At 37.2% G+C, this 27,693-nt stretch overlaps 1 protein-coding gene across 4 annotated transcripts in view; it reads right to left on the bottom strand.

Moving 5' to 3' along the window:
* The window catches only part of SCRN3 (secernin 3), a 36,802-nt gene that overhangs the window by 6,258 nt on the left and 2,851 nt on the right, over positions 1-27,693 (bottom strand). For 2 of the 4 annotated variants that reach the window (XM_086359011.1, XM_086359018.1), the window contains exons 2-8: positions 27,245-27,413; positions 26,425-26,622; positions 24,463-24,644; positions 23,512-23,711; positions 20,369-20,581; positions 9,289-9,451; positions 8,218-8,398 (exon numbers count right to left, since the gene is read on the bottom strand). In XM_086359011.1, coding sequence (XP_086215137.1) covers positions 8,218-8,398; positions 9,289-9,451; positions 20,369-20,581; positions 23,512-23,711; positions 24,463-24,644; positions 26,425-26,622; positions 27,245-27,403 — 1,296 coding nt within the window. In that variant the 5' untranslated portion in view covers positions 27,404-27,413. The remainder of the gene's footprint in view (positions 1-8,217; positions 8,399-9,288; positions 9,452-20,368; positions 20,582-23,511; positions 23,712-24,462; positions 24,645-26,424; positions 26,623-27,244; positions 27,414-27,693) is intronic. The other 2 variants (XM_086359026.1, XM_086359034.1) reach the window with 1 other exon arrangement.

Here is a 27,693-nt window from a genome sequence, read left to right as displayed (position 1 = left end):
ATTTGGTCACCTCTTTGAAAAAGTTAGAGCCCTACTTCATAACACCTGCAAAAATAAATTCCATATAAAGAACTATTTTTTCCAAATATACACATACATACTAGAAGAAAATGCAGAGGTTATATTTATTTTGAGGTGAGGCAGGCCTTCTGAAGCATGAAATCAAAATGCCTTACAGTAACAAATATACTTTACTAAATTTTAAACTTTTGTCTGACAAAAAAGTTAAATAAAATGAGATTAAAAATTTGCTACCTAACAAAGTTATTCACATATTTTTTGCCTCTTTGGGGCAAAGGGCTAAACAATCAAGAATCACTTGAAAAACGGGCTAAGGAATATAACAGGCAAATCATTTAAGAAGAAATACCAAGGCCAATAAACATATGAGATTTTCAACTTCATTAGTAATCAAGAAATGGTAACAAACTACCAGTAGAACTGACTCTCCCTAAAACACAAAAGTAGTTATTTACACAGCCAGGACTAAAACCAAACTCTTTGACAATTCTTCCCTCAAATTCTACTGTATTTCCACTACTTTGTTGTCAATCAATATTTAATACCAGCTGGTTTTAGAAAAGGCAGAGGAATCAGAGGTCAAATTACCAACATCCACTGGATCATCAAAAAAGCAAGAGAGTTCCAGAAAAACATCTATTTCTGCTTTATTGACTATGCCAAAGCCTTTGACTGTGTGGATCACAATAAACTGTGGGAAATTCTGAAAGAGATGGGAATACCAGACCACCTGACCTGCCTCTTGAGAAACCTATAAGCAGGTCCGGAAGCAACAGTTAGAACTGGACATGGAACAACAGACTGGTTCCAAATAGGAAAAGGAATACTTCAAGGCTGTATATTGTCACCCTGCTTATTTAACTTATATGCAAAGTACATCATGAGAAATGCTGGGCTGGAAGAAGCACAAGCTGGAATCAAGATTGCAGGGAGAAATATCAATAACCTCAGACATGCAGATGACACCACCCTTATGGCAGAAAGTGAAGAGGAACTAAAAAGTCTCTTGATGAAAGTGAAAGAGAGTGAAAATGTTGGCTTAAAGCTCAACATTCAGAAAACTAAGATCATGGCATCTAGTCCCATCACTTCATGGGAAATAGATGGGGAAACAGTGGAAACAGTGTCAGACTTTATTTTTTGGGCTCCAAAATCACTGCAGATGGTGATTTCAGCCATGAAATTAAAAGACGCTTACTCCTTGGAAGGAAAGTTATGACCAACCTAGATAGCATATTCAAAAACAGAGATATTAATTTGCCAACAAAGGTCTGTCTAGTCAAGGCTATGGTTTTTCCTGTGGTCATGTATGGATGTGAGAGTTGGACTGTGAAGAAAGCCGAGTGCTGAAGAATTGATGCTTTTGAACTGTGGTGCTGGAGAAGACTCTTGCGAGTCCCTTGGACTGCAAGGAGATCCAACCAGTCCATTCTAAAGGAGATCAGTCCTGGGTGTTCACTGGAAGGACTTATGCTGAGGCTGAAACTCCAATACTTTGGCCACCTCATGCGAAGAGTTGACTCATTGGAAAAGACCCTGATGCTGGGAGGGATTGGGGGCAGGAGGAGAAGGGAACGACAGATGATGAGTTGCATCACTGACTTGATGCACATGAGTTTGGGTGAACTCCGGGAGTTGGTGATGGACAGACAAGGAGGCCTGGCGTGCTGCGATTCATGGGGTTGCAAAGAGTTGGACACGACTGAGCGACTGAACTGAACTGAACTGAACTGAAGTAAACTCTAAAATAGTAACTTCTTTTAAATTTTATTTCAATGTTACTTGCAGAAATGTCAAAAAGCAATTTTATTTAGTTTCATGGGCATTTAGTAGTAATTCTACAAAACTCACTCCCAAAACAGAAAAAGAAAAAAACCTCACTCCCACAAGCAGTATTTAAGGGGAAAAGGGCGCTGACAACTCTTGAGAACTATCTTGAGAAATTAGAGCAGTGCAGAGGCTGCTCAGGGAGGAGTGAAGGATAATCCCTCCAGAACAGACGTTCATGAAACATATCACTGAGAAACTTAAGCAAAGGCAAGAAGAACCAGAGGGTTCATCATTTTTCACAGCGCTGTGCTCAGTCAGGATGAGCCAAGCCCATGGAGGGAATGACACTTCTGACCCAGGGAACTGGGCCTGAGTCAGTGCACTTAATAGGCTCCTGGAACAAAACACTTGCCTCTCACTCCATACCACTTGGCTACAAAGAAAGTGTTTACACTGTAGGTCAGAGGTCAAACAAATTGGTCTCAGAAAAAGCAGAAGTAGTGTCAAGTGTGCGTGCATGCTAAGTCGCTTCAATCATGTACGACTCTTTGTAACCCTACGGATGGTAGCCTGCCAGGCTTCTCTGTCCAAGAGATTCTCCAGGCAAGAATACTGGAGTGGGTTGCCATGTCCTCCTCCAGGGTAGTGTCAAGAACATATAACAAATAGAGGATCTAGACAAAGCTCTCTGCTTTAAGCATAAGTTGGGGGGAGGGGAGAGCAGACAGAAAAGCATGACCACTATATAAACATACTACAGAAAAAGGAAAAAAAAAATAATTACCTAGGAGGAAAATGCATTTAATGCATTTAATGTAGAAAGAATGTAAATATATATATACCTTGACAAAGTAAAAGTAATTATAGACAATAAAAATCAGAAGCTAGTAGAAGCAAGTGAGAAAAGATATAAGATGACCAATTTTTTCCTTCATTGCAAGGAATCAGTTGATAGTTTTATGAGAAGCCTTTAGGTAACCCTTCCATTTCCTTCTAATCTATTTTTTTAATCTCTGGAGCAGAGAAGGAAGAGGGCAGGAAGGCTGAAGACATATGGATATTATAGAATTGTCTCCCCATCTATCTATCTCCCCCTCAAAATATCTACTTATTTTTGGAGATGAGATTTTGTGTGATATATTTAATCTTTTATAATACTTATGTTTAAAAGTGTTATATAAGCATTTATCATTTTGTAAAAAACTCATTATAATTATTTTAAGTCTATGGAGTGTCAAGTCACTTTCAGTTAAAATTAATCTGAGGGTACATGATCAAGAACACTATTTGAGAGACCAAGTTAACTCCCCTCCAGTAGTCTTATAATTTTTGGTGTGAGATACACTAAGCAAGCTACTTAAACTCTCCAAGTTTCAGATTTATTATGAATCAGTGAACAAAAATGGACAGAAATGAGTGAACTTAATTCACATGACCATTATATCTACTGCTGGGGCAAGAATCCCATAGAAGAAATGGAGTAGCCCTCATAATCAACAAGAGTCTGAAATGCAGTACTTAGCTGCAACCTTGAAAAAAGCAGAAAGATCTCTGTTCGTTTCCAAGGCAAACTATTCAACATAATTCAAGTCTATGTCCCAGCCACTGATGCTGAAGAAGCTGAAGTTGATCAGTTCTATAAAGACCTAGAAGACCTCCTAGAACTAACAAAAAAAGATGTCCTATTCATCATGCGGGATTGGAATTCAAACGTGGGAAGTCAAGAGATACCTGGAGTAACAGACAAGTTTGGCCTTGGTGTACAAAACAAAGGCAAAGCCTAACAGAATTCTGCCAAGAGTATACACTGGTCATAGCAAATACCCTTTTTCAACAACCTAAGATAACAACTTTACACATGGACATCACCAAATGTCAATACCAAAATCAGACTGACTACATTCTTTGTAGCCGAAGATGGAGAAGCTGTATACAGTCAGCAAAAACAAGACCTGGAGCTGACTGTGGCTGAGATCTTCAGCTTCTCTTGGCAAAATTCAGGCTTAAACTAAAGAAAGTGGGGAAAACCACTAGGCCAGCCATGTATGACTTAAATCCCCTATGAATATACAGTGGAGATGAAAAATAGATTCAAGGGATTAAATCTAGTAAATAAAGTGCCTGAAGAACTATGGACAGAGTCCATAAAATTGTACAGGAAACAGTAAACAAAACCATCCCAAAGAAAAAGAAAAGCAAGAAGGCAAAATGGTTGTCTGAGGAGGTTTTACAAATAGCCGAGTTAAGAAGAGAAGTGAAAGGAAAGGGAGAAAGGGAAAGATACAGCCAACTGAATGCAGAATACCAGAGAAGAGCAAGGAGAGACAAGAAGGCCTTCTTGAATGAACAGTGCAAAGAAACAGAGGAAAACAACAGAAGGGGAAAGACTAGCTAGCTCTTCAAGAAAACTGGAATATCAAAGGAACATTTCATCCAAAGATGGGCACAATAAAGGACAGAAACAGTAAAGACCTAATAGAAGCAGAAGAGACCAAGAAGAGATGGAAGGAATACACAGAGGAACTGTACAAAAAAAGATCTTAATGACCCGGATAACCACGATGGTGTGGTCACTCACCCAGAGCCAGACATTCTGGAGTGTGAAGTTAAGTGGGCCTTAGGAAGCACTGCTGTCAATAAAGCTAGTGGAGGTGATGGAATTCCAGCAGAGCTATTTAAAATCCTAAAAAATAATGCTATCAAAATGCTACACTTAATCAGTCAGTCAGTTCAGTTGCTCTGTTATGTCCAACTCTTTGTGACCCCATGGACTGCAGCACGCCAGGCCTCGCTGTCCAAAACCAGCTCCCAGAGCTTACTCAAACTCATGTCCATTGACTTGGTGATGCCATCCAACCATCTCATCCTCTGTCGTCCCCTTCTCCTCCTGCCTTCAATCTTTCTCAGCATCAGGGTCTTTGCAAATGAGTCAGCTCTTCACATCGGGTGGCCAAAGTATTGGAGTTTCAGCTTCAGCATCAGTCTTTCCAATGAATATTCAGGATTGATTTCCTTTAGGATGGACTGGTTGGATCTCTTTGCTGTCCAAGGGACTCTCAAGAGTCTTCTCTAACACCACAGTTCAAAAGCATCAATTCTTTGGTGCTCAGCTTTCTTTATAGTCCAACTCTCACTCAATATGTCAGCAAATTTGGAATACCCAGCCATGGCCACAGGACTGGAAAAGGTCAATCCTCATCCAAGTCCCAAGGAAGGGCAGTACTAAAGAATGTTCAAACCACCATCTCCTATGCTACTAAGGTTATGTTCAAAATCCTGCATGTTAGGCTTCAGCATTATGTGAACCAAGAGCTTCCAGATGTGCAAGCTGGGTTTAGAAAAGGCAGAGGAATCAGAGATCAAATTGCCAACATTTGCTGGATTATAGAGAAAGCAAGGGAATTCCAGAAAAACATCTACCTCTGTTTCATTGACTATGTTAAAGCCTTTGACTGTGTGGATCATAACAAATTGTGGAAAACTCTTAGAGATAGAATACCAGACCATCGTACCTGTCTACTGAGAAACCTGTATGCCAGTCAAGAAGCAACAATTAGAACCTTGTATGGAACAACTGGTTCAGGATTGAGAAAGGAGTACAAGACTGTTCATTGTCACCCTGTTTATTTAACTTACACGAAGAGCACATCATGAGAAATGCCATTCTGGATGAGTTACAAGCTGGAATCAAGATTGCCAGGAGAAATACTAACAACCTCAGATATGTAGATGATACCACACTAATGGCAGAAAGTGAAGAGAATAAGGGTGAAGGAGAAGAGTGAAAATGCTGACTTAAAACTAAATATTAAAGAAACTATGATCATGGTATCTGGCCCCATCACTTCATAGATGGAGAAAAAGGGAAGCAGGGAGAGATTGCCTCTTCCTGGGCTTTAAAATCACTGCGAATGGTGAGTGCAGCCAGGAAACTAGAAGACGATTGCTTCTTGGCAGGAAAGCTATGACAACCTAGACAGTGTATTAAAAAGCAAAGACATCACTTTGTCAACAAAGGTCTGTATAGTCAAGGCTATGGTCTTTCCCGTAGTCACGTGTGGCTGTGAGAGCTGGACCATAAAGAAGGCAGAGTGCTGAAGAACTGATGCTATCGAACTGTGGTCTTGTAGAAGACTTTTGAGAATCCCTTGGACAACAAGAAATTAAACCAGTCAATCTTAAAGGAAATCAACCTTGAATACTCATTGGAAGGACTAATGCTGAAGCTGAAGTTCCAATACTTTGGCCACCTGATGCAAACAGCCAACTGATGGGAAAAGACCCTGATGCTGGGAAAGACTGAAGGCAGAAGAAGAGGGTGACAGAGGATGAGATGGTTGGATGGCATCACTGATGCAATAGACATAAACTTGGGCAAACTGCAGGTGTTGGTGAGGGACAGGAAGCCTGGTGTGCTGCAGTCCATGGGGTCGCGAAGGGTCGGACAAGACATGGCAACTCAACAACAACAGCAACAACGATGGGGGTATTAATATCGGGCTTCCCTGGTAGCTCAGATGGTAAAGCGTCTGCCTACAATGTGGGAGACCTGGGTTTGATCCCTGGGTCGGAAAGATCTCCTGGAGAAGGAAATGGCAACCCACTCCAGTATTCCTGCCTGGAAAATCCCAGGGACCGAGGAGCCTGGTAGGCTACAATTCATGGGGTCCCAAAGAGTTGGACATGACTAAGCGACTTCACTTTCTTTTCACCTGATAAAGTGGTTGTGAAGATTAAATGAAATATCCCATGTAACAGTACCATGGTGTTTGGTGTATAAGTGTTCAATAAATCTTAGCTATTATTACCAACATCCGTTGGATCATGGAAAAAGCAAGAGAGTTCCAGAAAAACATCTATTTCTGCTTTATTGACTATGCCAAAGCCTTTGACTGTGTGGATCACAATAAACTGTGGAAAATTCTGAAAGAGATGGGAATACCAGACCACCTGACCTGCCTCTTGAGAAATCTGTATGCAGGTCAGGAAGCAACAGTTAGAACTGGACATGGAACAACAGACTGATTCCAAATAGGAAAAGGAGTACGTCAAGGCTGTATATTGTCACCCTGCTTATTTAACTTATATGCAGAGTACATCATGAGAAACTCTGGACTGGAAGAAACACAAGCTGGAATCAAGATTGCCGGGAGAAATATCAATAACCTCAGATATGCAGATGACACCACCCTTATGGCAGAAAGTGAAGAGGAACTCAAAAAGCCTCTTGATGAAAGTGAAAGCGGAGAGTGAAAAAGTTGGCTTAAAGCTCAACATTCAGAAAATGAAGATCATGGCATCTGGTCCCACCACTTCATGGGAAATAGATGGGGAAAGAGTAGAAACAGTGTCAGACTTTATTTTTTGGGGCTCCAAAATCACTGCAGATGGTGACTGCAGCCATGAAATTAAAAGACGCTTACTCCTTGGAAGGAAAGTTATGACCAACCTAGATAGCATATTCAAAAGCAGAGACATTACTTTGCCAACAAAGGTTCATCTAGTCAAGGCTATGGTTTTTCCTGTGGTCACGTATGGATGTGAGAGTTGGACAGTGAAGAAGGCTGAGTGCTGAAGAATTGATGCTTTTGAACTGTAGTGTTGGAGAAGACTCTTTTGAAAGTCCATTGGACTGCAAGGAGATCCAACCAGTCCATTCTGAAGGAGATCAGCCCTGGGATTTCTTTGGAAGGAATGATGCTAAAGCTGAAACTCCAGTACTTTGGCCACCTCATGCGAAGAGTTGACTCATTGGAAAAGACTCTGATGCTGGGAGGGACTGGGGGCAGGAGGAGAAGGGGACGACAGAGGATGAGATGGCTGGATGGCATCACTGACTCGATGGACGTGAGTCTGGGTGAACTCCGGGAGTTGGTGATGGACAGGGAGGCCTGGTGTGCTGCGATTGATGGGGTCGCAAAGAGTTGGACACGACTGAGCGACTGAACTGAACAGATTGTTATTATGCTTAATATAATAAATTGCTGTAAAAAATTCAAACTACATACTTAACCATTATTTTTAACCAAAGGTCAAAAATAATATAAGGGCTTCCCAGGTGGCTCCATGGTAGAGAATTGACCTGCCAGTGCAGGAGACACAGGAGACGTGAGTTCGATCCTTGGTTCGAAAGATCCCATGGAGGGGGAAATGGCAACCCTCTCCAGTATCCTTGCCTGGAAAATTCCATGGAGAGAGGAGCCTGGTGGGCTACTGTCCACGAGGTCAAAAAGACTTGGTCATGACTGAGCGACTGAGCACACATACAGAAATAATACAGCTCTATTATAGTCCAGCCATCCAAACTATTTTTAGACCTATTTTTATATAAAGAAAAGAAGGCTGACATTCCAAAGCTCAAAATATGAATTGAATCATACTTTAAGTTATTCTTCATGATAAACAGAAAAGATAATCTAATCATACCGTCTTATTATCTAGTATTTCCGAGGCCTGTTGATGTTTTTGGTAGAGTGGATGTCTTCTGTCAGGCTTACTGTTAAATTGTAGCTTCTTTCCAACTGAATCTTCAAGTTCAAATGTAGGTGAACTGGTGTTCAACAGTTGTGAAATATTCGGCACAAATATGAAAGGCTTAAAAACAGATCTAGAAGAAAAGGTATTAAGTTGGTATGTGCGATATAAAAAAATATTCAGCATTATTCTAAATCTTCTATGATTCCCTCCAGTTTCTACTCATTTATAACATACTGATTGTTCCTGTCATACTAGTTTTGCCTGTGCCTATCTTCCTTGGTATACTAGGATCTTCTTTTGGGGCAAGGGACATCCTTTATTTAGCCTTGAATTCCCATGAACCTAACAAAGGGCCTGGCATATAAACAGTGTCAAGTTAAATTATGGTTCATTTTTTACTGCAAACTCCACAGTTGGAGGGTAAGAACAATCCTCAGTGCAATATATTGAGGATTAGGATATGGGATGAAAATAAACAGAAGTATTAATAAAGGGTTCACAAGTTTCATTCCATTTGCTTGATGATATCTTTAGTAAGATGAAAGATAAGAGCAAACATAAGATCATTTCTAAATGTAATGTGCATTATGTTTTATGAGAGATACCAACAATTTAAATCAAGATAGCCTGTATAATCCTCCTTGATAAAGCTTGAACTATTGATATTTTAAGTTTTACATGTATTTTCTAGATTGTTAAACCATTTTACTGATCATCTAATATTTAATATGGAAATCTGCATAAGAAAACCTATCTACTTTCTTTTCTTGACAATTTTAAATATATTTGGGGAAAGAGGGGATAGGAATAACTGTGTACCAGAAACAATAAACATTTTCATCCCATAAGAATGAGAACAGTTATATAACAAATATGCAATGGCAGACTAAAACCTGAATAAAACATTCAGTAGAAAATTTTTGTCATATTGGCGCAACAAAAATTTAGCCTGATAAAATCATGACCAGACTAATGACTCTACCCCAGTCCCTGCCTGGTTTATAGTATTTGTGACTTTACCTCTCAGGATCAGGAGTCCCTGTAAAGAAGTGAATACAAGGAAGTTTGGAATCTTGAGGTAAAATAGAAACCATGCTTGCAGTGGTCAGGAATTCTCCCTCCATATTAATGCCACTTGGTTTATCTCGGAGAATTTCCACCATTGTTTCAAAAGTTATGTTTCCTAGGGAAATAAATTTTAAGACCATCAAATACATATGCATTTGCAAACTGGTATCCTGCAATTATGAACTGCTTTCTCTACTGATAATATATAACATGAGATACTGGTTTAGGTATTAAGTAAGACTGACTATAAGCAAATCTTGTATCATAACTGTTAGACTCACTGGGCTGTCACAAGGAAGATTTTTTTTTTAATATAAAATAAACAAAATCTCAAAACATTATAACAGGATAAATCTGTTATCTCTTAAGAAGAAGAAATCAATAATACAAAATACACTCAATCTCATTGCCCTTCCAAAATTTTTTAAGGGGTATGTAGTTAGCAATTAGCTAACAACATCAATAATTATAATCTGAGTCTATCCATTCTAGGAACCAAATATCAAGAGAATATTGTGTTTAGTTTTCAATATTACAAAAGATGTTCTTTAGAAAATAACAAATTATTTTGTCCTGTAATAATTTCTATGTCTGACATTAATACTCTTTTATGAAAACCTGATTGGGAATCAAGGAGGCGAAAGACATTATTGGCTAGTGGAACTTGTATGTACACAGTTTTGTCAGACTACTTCAAAAATCTAAATGTCCATTGTGCATGATAAATATAAATGCATTATATTCTGTTTTCTGCTTTCATAGGTAAAGTTTGGTATATTAAGATTTTTTTGAGAAAAACAGAAAAAAATATATATTTTATCTTTTTACCAAACACAACATGTCCATGGTTACAGAGAGCCTCAGAATCCTGTATTTGGAAGGCATTTCTGCCAAAAAATTTAAAAAGCCCAGCATGCCTTCAGACAGCTCGGCTCCATTCTACACATGTTTATGTGGCTTAGGATCTCTCATGACAGGATGGATAACCTTACCCCTCCACAATGCAGTCCTCCAAGAGTAGCCAAAATATCTTCTCACATGATAATGATTCTTATCTCCAAAATTTATGATTCTCTATTCTCCCTGAATCACATTAAAACTCCTTCAAATGAAAACTTCTACCAAACGTAAGTGAAATAACATTTTCCTATCTTTCACCTGCATTGGTCCTACCTTTTGTCTATCTCTGCCATTAGACTATAAATTCCTGATCTTTTGTCTGTATTGTTCCTATCTCTGCAATTAGATTACAAATTCTCTAAAGACAAAAATGGGACTTTCTCTCTTTAGTTCTCATTCATTCAACAAATTTATTGAACACCTATTAAATGTCAGGCATTGTCCTAGGCTATGGATAAATACAGTAATCTAATTTACACTTGGGTTTACTTAGGAATTTAATATTTGATAAGATTGGTTAGCACTTCAAATCAGTAGACAAAATATAATTCATTTAAAAAGTGGTACTGACAGAAAACTCTACTCAATACTGTATAATGGCCAATATGGGGAAAGAATCTTAAAAAAAAGTACGTGTGTATATACACACATACATACATATAACTGATTCACTTTGCTGTACGACTGAAACTAACACACTATAACTATACTCCATCAAAAAATTTTTAAAACAAGTGGTGCTAAGATCATTGGGTAATCATTTGAGAAGTGATTTTTTAAAAAAAGAAGCTGCAATCCTAATTCATACATTATCTTAGAATAATTCCAAAAGAATTATAATATAAATTTTAAAAATAAAACTATAAGATGTAGATAACCATTTCTGGTACAGTGGAAATGACCTTTCTAAAAGCATGACATCAAAGATAAAAACCATATAAGAACAATTCTCCATGGGATATTTTATTACTAGCTTTCTATTTATGCCAGCTATTCTTTTTCCCCTTTTATCCTTTCTTGCCTTCTTTAATTTTTTCAAGTATTTATTATTCTATTTCTACCATGTTAGCTTATTTGTACATTTCTTCTTATTTTCTCTTGACTTTATATATTACAGTCTGTCTTAAATTAGTTCTTCACCACTTAGTTAATACAAGGACCTTGTAACACTTTTACTCCAATTACTGCCTCCTATCTTTTGTCCTATTTCTCATATATTTAATTCTACTGTATTCATCTGGGTCTTGGAAAAGCAGATGCCAATTCTATGTACAAAGCTTTTGAGAGAGAGAACCGAATTTCAGTCTGGCTTCAACAAACTTGGCTTGATGATTTAAATTTTTTCAAATATACAAAGGCTTTTTTTAAACTTTATTTCATATTGGACTATAGCTGCTTATTTAACTTATATGCAGAGTACATCATGTGAAATGTCGGGCTGGATGAAGCACAAGCTGGAATCAAGATTGCCACGAGAAATATCAATAACCTCAGATACGCAGATGACACCACCCTTATGGCAGAAAGCAAAGAGGAACTAAAGAGTCTCTTGATGAAAGTGAAAGAGGAGAGTGAAAAAGCTGGCTTAAAACTCAACATTCAAAAAACAAAGATAATGGCATCCAGTCCCATCACTTCATGGCAAATAGATGGGGAAACAATGGAAACAGTGGTAGACTTTATTTTGGGGGGCTCCAAAATCACTGCAGATGGTGACTGCAGCCATGAAATTAAAAGATGCTTGCTCCTTGGAAGAAAAGCTATGACAAACCTAGATAGCATATTAAAAAGCAGAGACATTACTTTGCTGACAAAGGTCCGTCTAGTCAAAGCTATGGTTTTTCCAGCAGTCATGTATGGATGTGAGAGTTGGACTATAAAAAAAGCTGAGCACCAAAGAATTGATGCTTTTGAACTGTATTGTTGAAGACTCTTGAGAGTCCCTTGAACAACAAGAAGATCAAACCAGTCAATCCTAAAGGATATCAGTCCTGAATATTCATTGGAAGGACTGATGCTACCTGATGACAAGAACTGACTGGGAAAGACCCTGATGGTGGAAAAGATTGAAGGCAGAAGGAGAAGGGGATGACAGAAAATGAGATGGTTGGATGGCATCACCAACTCTATGGACATGAGTTTGAGCAAGCTCCGGGAGTTGGTGATGGACAGGGAAGCCTGGCATGCTGCAGTTGCAAAGAGTCAGACACGACTGAGTGACTGAACTGACTGAACTGACTGAACTGACAGCCGATTAATAATGTTGTGATAGTTTCAAACAGACAGCAAAAGAACTCAGCCATACATATACATGTATTCATTCTCCTCCAAACTCCCCTCCTATTCAGGATGCCACATAACTGCACAGAGTTCCTTATTCAATACAGTAGGTCCTCATTGATTATCCATTTTAAATATAGCAGTGTGTAAATGTATAAAGATTTTATGAGGGAAAATGCCTATGAGAGAAAATGACAAGTAATCCAGACTGCAACTGAAGTCTGAACCTGGGTTTAATAGGGAAGGAAGAAAGACTGAGTGAAAGTGACCTAGACTAACATGCCATCTAAGGAAAGTTTGCAAGGCTCTCAGGAAGTCCTTGACCCAAAGTCAGACATCAGAAGAGTTCAATGACCCCAGGCATGGGGCTACCTTAGTCTCCCTGATGCTTTCAGTCATTGACCAGGAGCAGCCTTCAGGAAGCGCAGCCTTAGTACTATACAAAGTCAACACACAACAGAACTTGAACACAGCAGCTATGGTCATTGGTCATAAAATTATTATCAGTTCAGTTCAGTTCAGTCACTCAGTCATGTCCGACTCTTTGCGACCCCATGAACCACAGCACGCCAGGCCTCCCTGTCCATCACCAACTCCCAGAGTCCACCCAAACCCATGTACATTGTGTTGGTGATGCCATCCAGCCATCTCATCCTCTGTCATCCCCTTCTCCTCCTGCCTTCAATCTTGCCCAGCATCAGGGTCTTTCCAAATGAGTCAGCTCTCTGCATCAGGTGGCCAAAGTATTGGAGTTTCAGCTTCAACATCAGTCCCTCCAATGAACACCCAGGAATGATCTCCTTTAGGATTGACTGGTTGGATCTCCTTGCAGTCCAAGGGACTCTCAAGAGTCTTCTCCAACACCACAGTTCAAAAGCATCAATTCTTTGGCACTCAGCTTTCTTTATAGTCCAACTCTCACATCCATACATGACTACTGGAAAAACCACAGCCTTGACTAGACAGACTTTTGTTGGCAAAATAATGTCCCTGCTTTTTAATATGCTGTCTAGGTTGGTCATAACTTTCCTTCCAAGGAGCAAGCGTCTTTTAATTTCATGGCTGCAATCACCATCTGCAGTGATTTTGGAGCCCAGAAAAATAAAGTCAGCCACTGTTTCCCCATCTATTTTGCCATGAAGTGATGGAACTGGATGCCATGATCTTAGTTTTCTGAATGTTGAGCTTTAAGCCAAATTTTTCACTCTCCTCTTTCAGACAATATTTATTTAGTTTTACCCACACATTTACTGTTTCTTTTACTCTTCATTCACTCTCACCCACCTTGCTTCTAATATCATTTTTCCTGAAGAGTAACTCAGTATTTCTTTTAGTACCAACTGATTTGTTGTTTCATTGTTATTCAGTTGCTAACTTGTGTCCAACTCTTTGCAACCCCATAGACTGCAGCACACCAGGCTTCCCTGTCCTTCACTATCTCCTGGAGTTTGCTCAGACTCATGTCCATTGAGTTGAGTCCATTTAATCATCTCATCCTCTGTAGTCCCTTTCCCCTCTGCCCTCAATATTTCCCAGCATCAGGGTCTTTTCCAGTGAGTCAGCTCTTCACATCAGATGGCCAAAACATTGGAGCTTCAGCCTCAGCATCAGTCCTTCCAATGAATATTCAGGACTGATTTCCTTTAGGATTGACTGGTTTCATCTCCTTTCTGTCTAGGGGACTCTCAAGAGTCTTCACCAGCATCACAATTAGAAGACATCAGTTCTTCAGCACTCAGCCTTCTTTATGGTCCAACTCTAACATCCATACATGATTACTGAAAAAAACCATAGCTTTGACTATATGGACCTTTGTCAGCAAAGTGATGCCTTTGCTTTTTAACACACTGTCTAGGTTTGTCATAGCTTTTCTTCCAAAGAGCAAATGTCTTTTCATTTCATGGTTACAGTCTCCGTCTGCAACGATTTAGGAGCTCAAGAAAAGAAAATCTGTCACCGTTTCCACTCTTCCCCATCTATTTGCCATTAAGTGATGAGACTGGATGCCATGATCTTAGTTTTTTGAATGTTGAGTTTTAAGTCAGCTTTTTCACGCTTCTCTTCTTTCACCTTCATCAAGAAGCTCTATAGTTTCTCTTTGCTTTCTGCCATTAGAGTGCTATCATCTGCATATCTGAGGTTGTGGATATTTCTCCTGGCAATCTTGATTCCAGCCAATTGGGTTAGTGATGAATTCTCTCAAATTTTAGTCCAACTTCATTTCTGTAGTATATTTTCACTGGATATGGAATTCTAAATTGGTAATAATTATTTTTCTCTATCACTTTAAAGGTGTCATTTTACAGTCTTCTAGATTCTTTCCCTTCTGTTGAAGGCAAAGGTTTTCTGCCAGTCTTATATTTGATGCTTTGAAGGTAATATATATTTTCTCTCTGACTGCTTTTAGGATTTTCTGTTTATTTCCCTCTTCAACAATCTTATTACAATAGGCCCAGGTGTGGTGTCCTTTTATTTATCCTTGGGATTTGTAGAGCTTCATTAAACTGTGACTTGCCGACTTTTATTAATTTGGGAAAATTCTTGGCCAGTATCTCTTCAAATCTTGCTTTTTGCCCATCCGTATTCTCTCTCACCTTTCCTATTGGGACTCCACCTACATACATGTTAGACCTTTTCAATGGGTCCTATATGGCTTTCCCACTCCTGCCTGTATTTTCCAAAGCCTTATCTCTGTTTCAAGCAGAAATTTTCTACTGATATTCCAATTCACTAATTTTTTCTTCTGCTATGTCTCATAAGTTATTATACTGAATTCTCAGTAATTATAAATTTACAGTTCTAAAAACTAAGATCAAGACATCCCAGTCCCATCACTTCATGGCAAGTTGAAGGGGGAAAAAATGGAAGCAGTGACAGACTTTATTTTCTTGGGCTCCAAAATCACTGCAGATGGTGACTGCAGCCAAGAAATTAAGACACTCCTTGGAAGGAAAGCCACAACAAACCTAGACAGCATATTAAAAAGCCAAGACATCACCTTGCCAACAAAGGTTCATCTAGTCAAAGCTATGGTTTTTGCAGTAGTCATGTATGGATATGAGAGTTGAACCATAAAGAAGGCTGAGTGCTGAAGAATTGGTGCCTTTGAATTTGGTGCTGGAGAAGACACTTGACAGTCCCTTGGACAGCAAGGAGATGAAACCAGTCAATCCTAAAGGAAATCAACCCTGAATATTCATTGAAAGGACTGATGCTGAAGCTGAAGCTCCAATACTCTGGCCACCTGATGCACCTCTCACTGGAAAAGATCCTGATGCTGGGAAAGACTGAAGGTAAAAGGAGAAGGGGGAGGCAGAGGATGAGATGGTTAGATAGCATCACCAACTCATGGACATGAATTTGAGCAAACTCCAGGAGATAGTGGAAAACAGGGAAACCCAGCGTGCTGCAGTCCATGAGGTCACAGTCAGATGCGACTTAGCAACTGAACAACAACAGTTCTTTTATTTCCACTTGGTTCTCTTTTCTAGATTTCAGTTCTCTGATGAAATTCTCCATCTTCTCATCTAGTTTTTTTAAACATATAAAACATATTAATTTAAAAGTCTGTATCCAATAAAACTAATTGCAGATAACCAGTGGGTCAGTTTCTACTGTCTTTCTCTTGATTTTCAGTCATTTGGTCCATTTCTTGGCATATTTGATAACTTTTTAATTAAATGTTGGACACTATAAATGAAAATTTGTAGAGGCTCTGCATGATATTTTCCTCCACAGAAGATTCTGGCAAACAGATGGAATATACGTAGATTACCTATTGATCCAGCTGAGACTGGTCTATTCTCTGTCCATTCTTATTTCTAAGGTACAGCCTTTCTGAAGTTTCAACTGAAAGCCTAGGGTATTTCTCAGGCCCCTTCTTGGTTGTTCATCAAATCCAATTTTTGTCCCTAAGACCTTGTAAGACTGCCAAAATCTCTACTTAACTTTATAAGGTCTTAGCGACTACTCATCCTACATACACAGTGCATAAAAGTCAGCAAGTGCTAGGAGGAGAAATAGTGACATAGAAGGTCAGACTCTTCTCAGAGTGCAGATGGTCTTTTTCCAATTTCCTGGATCTAGGCCCCTCATGTCCTAACTGTTTCCAGGCCTTCAAACAGTGGTTTTATTCTTCCAGCTTTTATAGTTATTCTTGGGAAGAGGCTAGTCCAGTACGAGCTACCCCTTGTTAACCAGAAGCAGATGTTCAGCTTTGTGCTTTTAACCAACTCAGATTTTGTGCCTCTCATTTATTATATATGTCTCTTTTTGCCCTCAAGCAGTATCAATTTCTTAATAACAGTAATGAATATGGTAGATCCATATTGTAACAAGTATATTTTAAAAAAAACACAAAACATAGAGTTCCTGCCATCACATAAAATATTTTCAGACACTTATATGTAAATGTTTAGGTACTGCTTTAAAATTAGTCCTAAAGAAAAAAATAACTTTCACTTAACACAGTTGTGTTATTTGTTTCTTCTCTTTCCAAATCCTACTACAATGACAGCAAAGGAATAAAAAAATGAAATTACTTACACGGACAAATAAAGCATGAAAAGCAAGAAATTCCCCTCATTCCCATGATATATGGGAATAATTAAAAGAAATAAGTTTACATCAAGTCAGTACCCAAATTGTGATTCTGTGACATTTCAAATTAAAATAAAGTTGATTTCCATATAAAACAATCTAGTGTTCCATCCTCATTTAATCACTCAAACTACCAACTGCTTTATGTTAATAGCAAATTTTCACTTCCTCCATAACATAGCTATGACTTCAAATTAAAGAAAAATAATGTGTAGATAATTTGTTACAGGAGCAATACCTTTCTGTTAATTTAGAGAAATGCAGGGAGAAACAAAAAAAGTATATATCTGAAAACAATCTTTAATTATAAAACTAGACAATAAAGCAAAAGCCATCCACACCTATCAGACACATAGCTTTTGCACCCAGGGAGATTGTAGAATGATTCAAACATAAATTCCTATAAGTAGCAAGTTTTGATGAAAACAGTGTCAAAACCATAACACTGAGATAAGACAGGTATTATGAAAATGTTTTCTGTATTCAAAACCTACAATTCTCAAAATGAAAGAAGGATTTACATGATCACTTGAGTAGGATAGCTATAAGTAATCCACTAGCAAGCATTGAATAAGTACTGAGACTGCAGTGGCAGGGTTCACGAAAATGAATGCAAAACACAGGGTACAATCTCACTGCAATTTAAACTAGTCATTTAAAATACGTGAGTGAATATAGATACAATTTGGACATACATGCAGCACAGTTAATAGCTATCAGGTAGGAAGACAAATAGGCTCTTCCATCTAGAAAAATCACAAGAAAAATTAGCTATAATATTCTAGTAGACAATTTTCTATAAAAGTACTGGAAAGACATTTATTCCTTTGGCAAAGCACAGAAAGCTGGATGAACTGTACTTCATACTTGGAGGAAAAAGAAGTTTCATGTCAGACACATCTATTACTATAATCATGTATGCATTTCAAATCTATAATTCAGTCATTTTGTAGTTAAATATAATAAATTATTACACTGTAGTAGCTAATTGATTTATAATTTTTTCTACCTATTTTTTATTGCTTTTATCCAATCACCCTAAACCTTACAATTCTTGACATTTTTCTGTCCGGCTTAGTTATGTGTTGATATTCTTCATTTTTTCAGAATATCTGCTAATTTTATGTCCTAACCCTTTAGGTTTATTGCCACACACACACACAAAAAAGGCACAATAATGATCATCGTTAAACTATCTGCAAGTTAGATAGTTCAATTCAATTTACAAGCCTTTGTTAACAACAAAAAAAAACTTACTAAGCATACATATACACTAGTGCAGACACTGAACTAGGTGCTGAGAAAATGTGAGGACAAATACGAGTCTTTTTTTTTTTTTTTTTAAGTTTCATACAGGAGATAAGTGAAGAGCACAAACACAGTTTCCTCATTTGTAAAATGAAGATAACACCTACTTACCATGGTTGCTTAAAGAAAATAGTGTAATCACTTAGCACAGTGTCTAGCCTTTGATACACTTTTTAAATAAACAGGAGTAGGTACTGTTGCAACCATTACTCCATCTCTACTTTTACAATAATGGTCACCATAAAATCAAAATCCTTAGAGTAACAAAGTTTAGTGTTTTCTACATCTCGATCCACATGGAAAAAAAGACACTTCAAATAACCTACTTATAAAATGACAAACTAACATTAAGAAACTTAGAGGAAAATTTTCAAATAATAAGATGTTCTGGAAATTAAAAGTAAGGTATTAAATACTTGGAAAATAATGACATTAAGGCATTCTAAAAACATTCTGTCACAAACTTTTTTCTGCTGTATGTGTGTGCATATTTGTGTGCTTAGTCACTCCATTGTGTCCGACTCTTTGCGACCCTAGGGACTATAGTCAGCTAGGCTCCCCTGTCCATGGGATTTTCTAGGCAAGAATACTGGAGTGGGTTGCCACTTCCTCCTCCCAGGGGATCTTTCTGACCCAGGGATCAAACGTGGGTCTCCTTCATCTCCTGCACTGGCAGGCAGATTCTTTTACCACTGAGCCACCTGGGAAGCTGTGTTTTTCTGCTATATGTATATTTAATTTGTTTAATGAATACCTGAGAAGCAAGTATCAATCACTGACTGATTTTATCTCTGAGAAGTTGCTTTCTGACTGATTTATAGAACCACTTTATCTTTCAAGTGAAAGAGTATACATTAGTCACATATTTTTATTAGTGCAAAGAGCCTTTTAGCATTTATCTGCCACCCAATAATCTTCTAAATAATCTTCATAATTTTTGCGTGGCAGATAAAGAATTTTTCTGGAATTATTTGGAGGCAAATAGACAAGACAAAGAGCCCTTGTGACTCAGACAGTAAACAGTATGCCTGCAATGCAAGAGACACAGGTTCAATCCCTGGGTTGGGAAGATCCCCTGGAGAAGAAAATGGCAACCCACTCCAATGCTCTTGCCTGGAGAGTCCCCTGGACAGAGGAGCCTGGCGGGCTACAGTCCAGGGGTCGCAAAGAGTCGGACACGACTGAGGGACTTCACTTTCACTTTCCCACATGAAAGTAGCGCAACACATGCCCGTTCTTTGTCCCCACATTCTACTTCAAGGAAAGTATTCTAGGAAAATGGTCATGGATGTGAAAATAAATAAGCTATAAGCATGTTGTATAATTTTCAGTAGTGAAAAACTAAAAACAACCCAAGTAACAGGGAATTTGTTAACTAAAGTATAATTCATACAATCAATCTTTATAATGATAAAATACAGCCATATGGAAATAAAAATATACAAAAATAATAGAATACGATGTACCTGTTGAAAAAATGAAAAAGTTCAGTACATATTAAAATAAAATGATATGCATTACCGCTAACTGGTGAAAAGTTATGTGCAGACAAGTATGTGTGGAATGCAACCATTTTGTAAAACAGAGAATCAAGAATACCTATATATAATTTCATTAAGCATACAACATCTCTGAAAGAATACACAAGGAACTGCCTATAGGAAAAATAACTTAATAGGGGCCTGTTAGAAGGGAGACTGGAGTAGGAAATGGCAACCCACTCCAGTGTTCTTACCTGAAGAATTCCACAGACAGAGAATCCTGGTGGGCTAAAGTCCATGGGGTCGCAAAGAGTTAGACAAGACTAGTGAATAACCCTTAGAAGGGAGACACTTCACTTGGGTACCTCTGAATTTTGAATCATGTGAATATGTTTATTTTTATAAGTAAAACAACGCTGAAGAATTTATGCTTTTGAACTGTGGTGTTGGAGAAGATGAATTACCTTTATGCTTATTCAGAAGTTTGTAGCCTTCACAGTATCTGCCTGGTGAAATCATCATCTTGGCTGTGTCAAGATAAGAGTATGTTGCAGCAAAATCGAATTCCTTTTTCCCATCCCACCAACCTCTCTGCTTGGCATAGTTTCTCATGTCTGGGTGTTCCCGATCAATTTTGGTCGTTATAGAAAGCTGATTAGAAATATTGCGAACTCCCTCTATTTTGAAAGAAGAGAGGAAGGGAGAAGAAAAGTCACATTTAATGTAATGTATCTATCTCTGTACATTATGATCCTTAATCACTATTTCAATGTAAATATAGGCTTCTAAATGTTGTACCGTGTACATCTATTTATTACACACTAAAATGCATAAATAGTTTTCTAAATTAAACTTTTTATTTTGAGGTAACTATGGATTCACATGCAATTATAAGAATTAAAGAACAAACTATGCATCTTTATACTGTCTCCCCAAATGGTAACACTTTGTATGATATCACAACCAAAGTATTGATAGTCATACTGTCAAGATGATATCACAATGATCACTCATGTTGCCCTTTCATAGCCGCCCCCACTCATCTCCCACACCCACCCTTTCATTAACCCCAGGCAACCATCTGTTATTCATTTCTATAATTGTCATTTCAAGAAAAACCATATAAATGGAATCATACAATATATAATTTTAGGCTTTTTTTCCCCTCAGTTTAATTTCCTAAAGATTATTCCAGGTTATTATATGTATCAACAGTTCATTCCTTTTTATTGCTGAGTAGTATTCCATGGTATAGGCATACTACAGTTCATTTAAATATTCCCAAGTTAAAGGACTGCTTGGTTCTTTCCAGTTTCTGCCTATCATGGAAAAAGCTGCCATACAAATTCATGTACAGGTTTTTGTGTGCATTTAAGTTTTATTTCTCAGGGATAAATGCACAAGATTTTAAGTGTTACACTGAATAATAGTTACATATTAAGATCCTTTTTTTAACTGCCAAAATGTTTTCCTGAGTGACTGTACATTCTTACTAGCAATGTAGCTGTGACCCATTTGGTAGAGTCATTTAAAAATTTTTAGCCATTCCAGTAAAATAGATAGCCAGTGGGAATTTGCTGTATGATGCTGGGAGCTCAAACCACTGCTCTGTGACAACCTAGAGGGGTGGGATAGAGTGGCAGGTAGGAGGAAGGTTCAAGAGGGAGGTTCCAGACACATGTATGCCTATGGCTGATTCATGTTGATGTATGGCAGAAAACAATACAATATTGTAACGCAAATATCTTCCAATTAAAATAAATAAATTTAAAAATTTCTCAGCCATTCTGATACAGGTATAATAATATCTCATTGTGATTTTAGCTTGCATTTCTCTAATGGGTAATGATGTTAAACATCATTTCGTGTGCTTTTGTGATATCTGTATATCCTTTTCAGCAAAATGTCTCTTTGGGTCTTCTTGTTCATTTTTCTAGTTGGATTGTCTTTTTACTGTTGAATTCTGACAGTTATTTATGTATTTTAGATATTAGTCTTTTATATGAATTACTGTTTAAAAAATAGCCATAAGTAAGTTTAGAACAGAAATAGAAGGCTTCTAAAAATATCGTGACACTTAAGTTATAACAAAATTTTCAATTAAAATACAAAACAGAAGAAACAATAAAAGCCTATTCTAAACAAATCATAATAAATGAAATAGATATGATAAATAAAAATTAATAACATTTTAAAACAGCTTAGAATGACAGTTGGCCAAGTAGAAATCAGTTAAATTACTCTAATGAAGTCATATTTGGGATGGTCTCACTACAATAATAGACTTAAGTCATGATAGAACCAAAGTCAAAGAAGAAGAATTTTCCATCTAGTAAAATAATTCCCTAGAGTTAAGCTATTTAGTTCGTGGGCTCATTTACTATTAGGAAGAGAAACAAGTTGGCAAAGTTAATCTGCAACTGAATAATCAGACTCAGTGAAGGTGTTCATTTTGGATGGCTCAGTGGGGCTAACTTTTTCAACAAAAAACACTCGTTTTTCTCTTGCATGTAGCATACTTGACAAAATAAAAAGTAATTAATGGTATGATCAGGCTAATTATCATAATAAGAAAAACAGTTCCAATTAAGTTTTATGTATTGATAAACATGCATGCAAAATATAAAATAAAATGTCCATCGAAACAACTGTCAATGACCTGTTGTGAAAAATAGCATCTAAATCCTGCAAAGCTCAAAGCTACCTTCATGAAGAGTTTCTAAACTTCTCCAGTCCACAATGACTTTTCCTTTCTTTAAATATTCATGGCATATATACGTATGTGTTATTCATGTACTATTTAATATTTTCACATGTGTATCTGTAAAACTATGAGATCCAGGGTAAGTACACAAAAGGTATGTGAATATGCCTTAGCACAAGACTACACTCAAGTGAAGGAATACTGAACAAAGAGTCAGGATGGAAATATTTAAATTCCAAGGCTAAAACAATAAATAAATGAAATTTAAAAACAATAAATTCTATCATTCACTGCCCTGACTACATAATTTCATATCTCTGGATTTCCTCACTGGAAAATGAGTATATATGATCACAAAGAAATTTAAAAAAAAAAAGGCAAATCATTCTAAAACAATCAACTGTTTTATTTACTCAATTACATTAAATGTTTCACTTTACTACTGTTACTACTAACATATTCTTTCTAACCACTAACTCACAATCACCAATCCCCAGTAACACTCCCTAGTCTTCACCTCCATATCCACACATGATGAAATTTTGGAGTTCAGTCCAAAGTTTAAAACATGAAAAAATAATAAAGTAATGGTTTTATCTCATTAAAAGGTAAAAAACTACTATAAAGCATACAAGAGTTACTTCACAGAAAATGTACACAGGTTATATGAAATTAATATCATATTTATGAAAAAGAGATAATAACACCTTTTCCTCTTTTTCAAGAAAGCTCTTTATAGAGTTCTTTCACTGTATGTTCTTTCATATTTTTTCATTTCCCCTGCAGTTTTCCCCTTCATTGCACTGGAGTATAAATCTTGGAAAACAACTAAGTGAAATGTCTGCAATTAGGAGGTATTTTATTAACTGTAAAACAAATTAAATCATGAAAAGCTGTCCATACCTTCTACTTTTTCTGCTGCCCAGTACTTTCCTGCAGTCTCCAGAATCCAGGCTTCATTTCTATCTGCTATCAGGAAACTGTTGTGATAGCTAAATACCATCCTGCCCTCTGAACAATTTCCACCCTGGCCATATTTTTCTAATAAATCAACAATGACATTGAGGGCTTTTTCAGCTGTATCACCTCTTTCAAGGCCAAGTCTAAAATAAAAATATTAAAGCTCTCAGATTAAAAGAAATTTCCATTATTTTTCTTAAATAATTTCATGCACATGAGATTTTGTGTTAATGTTCAAAGAAAAACCTCTTCAAGTTAATAGATATAGTGAAATCCAACTTCTAACGTATTCCTTCTGAAATTAGTTTGGGATGATGAAAACAAAGATCAGTGTTCAAATTCCAACTTGGTAATTTATTTGCAAGTTGATTTAACTCTAAACCTCCAGATTTCTCATCTGTAAAATCAGGATAATAATAATACCCCATAAGGTAACTGTGAGAATTAGTTATGGTCTAATAAAGTATGTTAAGTGCTTCCAATGAGTCATAATTTTCAATTCTCCTGACTTCCTTGGTGGCTCAGACAGTAAAGCGTCTGTCTACAATGCGGGAGACCTGGGTTCGATCCCTAGGTCGGGAAGTTCCCTGGAGAAGGAAATGGCAACCCACTCCAGTACTCTTGCCTAGAAAATCCCATGGACGGAGGAGCCTGGAGTCCATGGGGTCGCAAAGAGTCGAACACGACTGAGCGACTTCACTCACTCACTCCCTCCCTCCCTTTTCCTAATTAAATGACATTTGAACTGATTCTAAAGCATTTTTAACACAAACTATAAAGTATCAAAGTCCAAACAATGAAAAAAAAAAAAGGAAGATAAAACATGTTAAAAGTTACACCAAAATTTTAAACTTAGACAAGTTCTATAGTGCAAAAATGTAACAAAAAAATAACCTGACAAGGTCCATGCCCAGTAGTGCCTCTTCATCACAAACTTTTTCTCTTCCCCATACAGCTTCATTCCCAATGCAAACTCCATGCTCATTGGCTCCCATTTCTGCTCCCCATAACCAAGCTGGGCGACTAAGGACAACGGCATATGTTTCAGGAACTTGATCAATTTCTATGTAAGTACACTGTAAAGAAAGTCATAGCAACAACAATAAAACTGAAAAAGAAAGTTACCCAAGTCTAGAATCTTAAAATCGATCAAAGACCTGACTATTACGAAAGAGATTATAACTAAATTGAAATTTTCAATTATAAGGCATTACCCTTAAAAAATATTCAGAATTGTCCCTAAGAGCATTTATTCACTCAGATATGTGAAGCATCTCCTGTCTGCTAAGATATATATTAGTTATAACGATGAATCAGACACAGATCTTGCTTTCAAGAAACTAAGACCTGTACATTACTAAGACACAAGGAAATGCAAAGTATAAGGACTATGAAGAAAAGTGAAGATGGGGCGCTAATAGAAGCTCAGGAGAAAGCGAGTTTCTAGTTGTGAAATATTGAAACATATTGTAAAGGAAGATGTATGTGGATTAATGATACACATTCCATATGGCAGCCTTCAACTACAAGTGATTGCCATAGAAGCCCATGTCACATGTGGGATTCGCCCATCAGGTACATCCACAACAGTGAAAAGAACAAGAACTACTGGCTTACAGGATAGGTGAGACAAATATGAAGAGATAAAACAGAAATGGATCCACGATGAATAAATAGTCTTATCAAAACAAAACACTGGCCTAGTACAATTAGCCCTCCATATCCACAGGTTTCATATCCACAGTCAACTAAACACTCATCAAAAATATTCAGCAAAAAAAATATTCCAAAAAGTTCCAAAAAGCAAAATAAATTTGCCACTTGCTGTAAACTATTTACATAGCATTTATATTATATTTACAACTATTTACATGCCATACATATTGTACTACCTAGAAATAATTTAAAGTTTATGAGAGGATGTGCATAGATTATATGCATGTATATGTCATTTTATAATAAGGGACTTAAGCATCAGATGATTTTGATATCCTAGGGGGTCCTGGAACCAATCCCCCAAGGATGTGGAGGAACAACTAATACATAAAACATATTTAATATATCTTGGTACTAGAATATCAGTAAAAATGGAATCTAAAAATAAACAATTTAGCAATAAAAGCATAGTGTGAAATTTTCCCTTTAAATTCCATGCTAAATGGATTTTTTAAATAAAAAATTTTTAAAGTATCCTTTAATTGACGTGTATACTATCAAATGACTAGTGCATAGTATTGACAGTTACCACTGGATCAAAAAACCTCTTCTGATGATAAAACTGCCATTTCCAGAGCCTGGAATGACTGTTCCTATTCTACACCAATCAGAATCCTTTTTGCCCATCAAATTCCAGCTGAAACCCCAACTTCTGGTGAAGCCTTCTTTGATTCCTAGTCTGAATTAATTGCTTCTTCCCCACTGCTGTCACAAATTGCTGCTCTTAAATTTGGTGTTGAAACTTCATCCTTCTTTACAAGGTAGTTAGTTACATACACATCCTATTCCTCTACTAGACTCTAAGCTCCTGAAAGACAAAACTAGTCTTTTTTTTTTTAATGATAGAAACTAAATGTTACAATTTATTCCATCTTCATGATTATAGGCATTACAGGGCAGGGTGGGTAAACAAGGCAAATAAAATCTTTTCTCCCCTCATTTAGCCAGATGCAACATGCTGGCATTTTTATGACAGGTTGACATTAATAACTAATTGACTTAAGTTGAAAGCTGGCAACAACAAATCTTTGCAATTTAGGATCTTCCTCCATAGCCATTCCAAGGATCTTAATTCCATGAGCTCTAAAATGCTGTTAACCACAGCATTCTTGAAGCTTTCAGATATTTTATTATTATTACTTTTGGCTGAGCCGGGTCTTTGTTGATGCACCCACGCTTTCTCGAGTTGTGGCCAGCAGGAGTTACTCGAGCTGTGGTGTGCAGGCTTCTCGTTGAGGTGGCTTCTCTTGCTGTGGTGTTTAATAGTTGTGGCACAAGGGTGCAGCTGGCCCGCAGCAGGTGAAATCTTCCTGGGCCCAGGGATTGAATCCATGTTCCCTGCATTGGCAGGCGGATTCTTAGTAACTGGACCACCAAGGAAGTCCACATTCACACATCTTAATATGAGACCTCACACCTCTTGTTAAGAGTGATTGTTGTTTAGTTCCTAAGTCCTGTCTGACTCTTGCGACCCCACAGACTATAGCCCACCAGTCTCCTCTGTCCATGGGATTTTCCAGGCAAGATACTAGAGTGGGTTACCATTTCCCTCTCCAGGGGATCTTCCCGACCCAGGAAATTCAGCCCCAGTTTCCTATTTGGCAGGCGGATTCTTTGCCACCCAGCCACCTGGGAAACCTGTTGTTAAGGTAGGGAACTGTTAAAAGCAAGACAAAACCAGTCTTGACAGCAAGCTTTAACTCTCTTTCTCCTATTCAACATGCTTGCATATAGTAAGCATTCAAATATTTGCTCAAAGAACTAATAATAATTATTTTAGCTTTCTACAAATCGCTAAAAGACCAGAATTCTAGTTCTGATTCAAATTATTTATGAAATTTAAATTCTTTAATTTTTTAACTTCTATAGCCTCTGCCAGATAGCTAACTAATGATTTTTAAACACTGTTTTTGACATTTTTAAAGAAAAATACTGTTAACAAAACATGCATTTCACCTACCTTAAGATGTTCCTTCAGGTTGTCATGAACTGCAGCAGGAAAATAAACGACTTCTTGTACTTCATCACAGGGTCTATCTGAATTTTTCCCAAAAATAATCCTGTTATCAATTGTTGCTGGAGGTAATGCCACGAAAGTGTCACAGGAACAAGGTTCCATTTTTTTTTAACTAAAAATCATATGGAAGTTTGCAAATAAAAAGAGAAAAATATTTTTATTTAGTACATACAAAACAAGAGTTTACTTGATGACTAGGGGATATTACTGTCATATCTAACAAAGGATGTTCACTAAAGTTTTAAATTTCATATACTGTACTACAGAAATCAGTAAGAAAATAATGGGCATGACTCTAGTACTACAAGAATAAGTAAGAAAACAGGAATAATAAGTACCTTCTTCTAGTCTATAGGTCAGATTTACCCTCCAAGCTCTTTCTCTTCTCAAGT

The sequence above is a fragment of the Bos grunniens genome, chromosome 2 (genome assembly GCF_055505025.1).
Source record: "Bos grunniens cultivar Pamir isolate PY7600 chromosome 2, Bosgru_T2T1.0, whole genome shotgun sequence".
NCBI lineage: Eukaryota > Metazoa > Chordata > Mammalia > Artiodactyla > Bovidae > Bos > Bos grunniens.
This window is presented reverse-complemented; position numbering and strand designations above follow the sequence as displayed.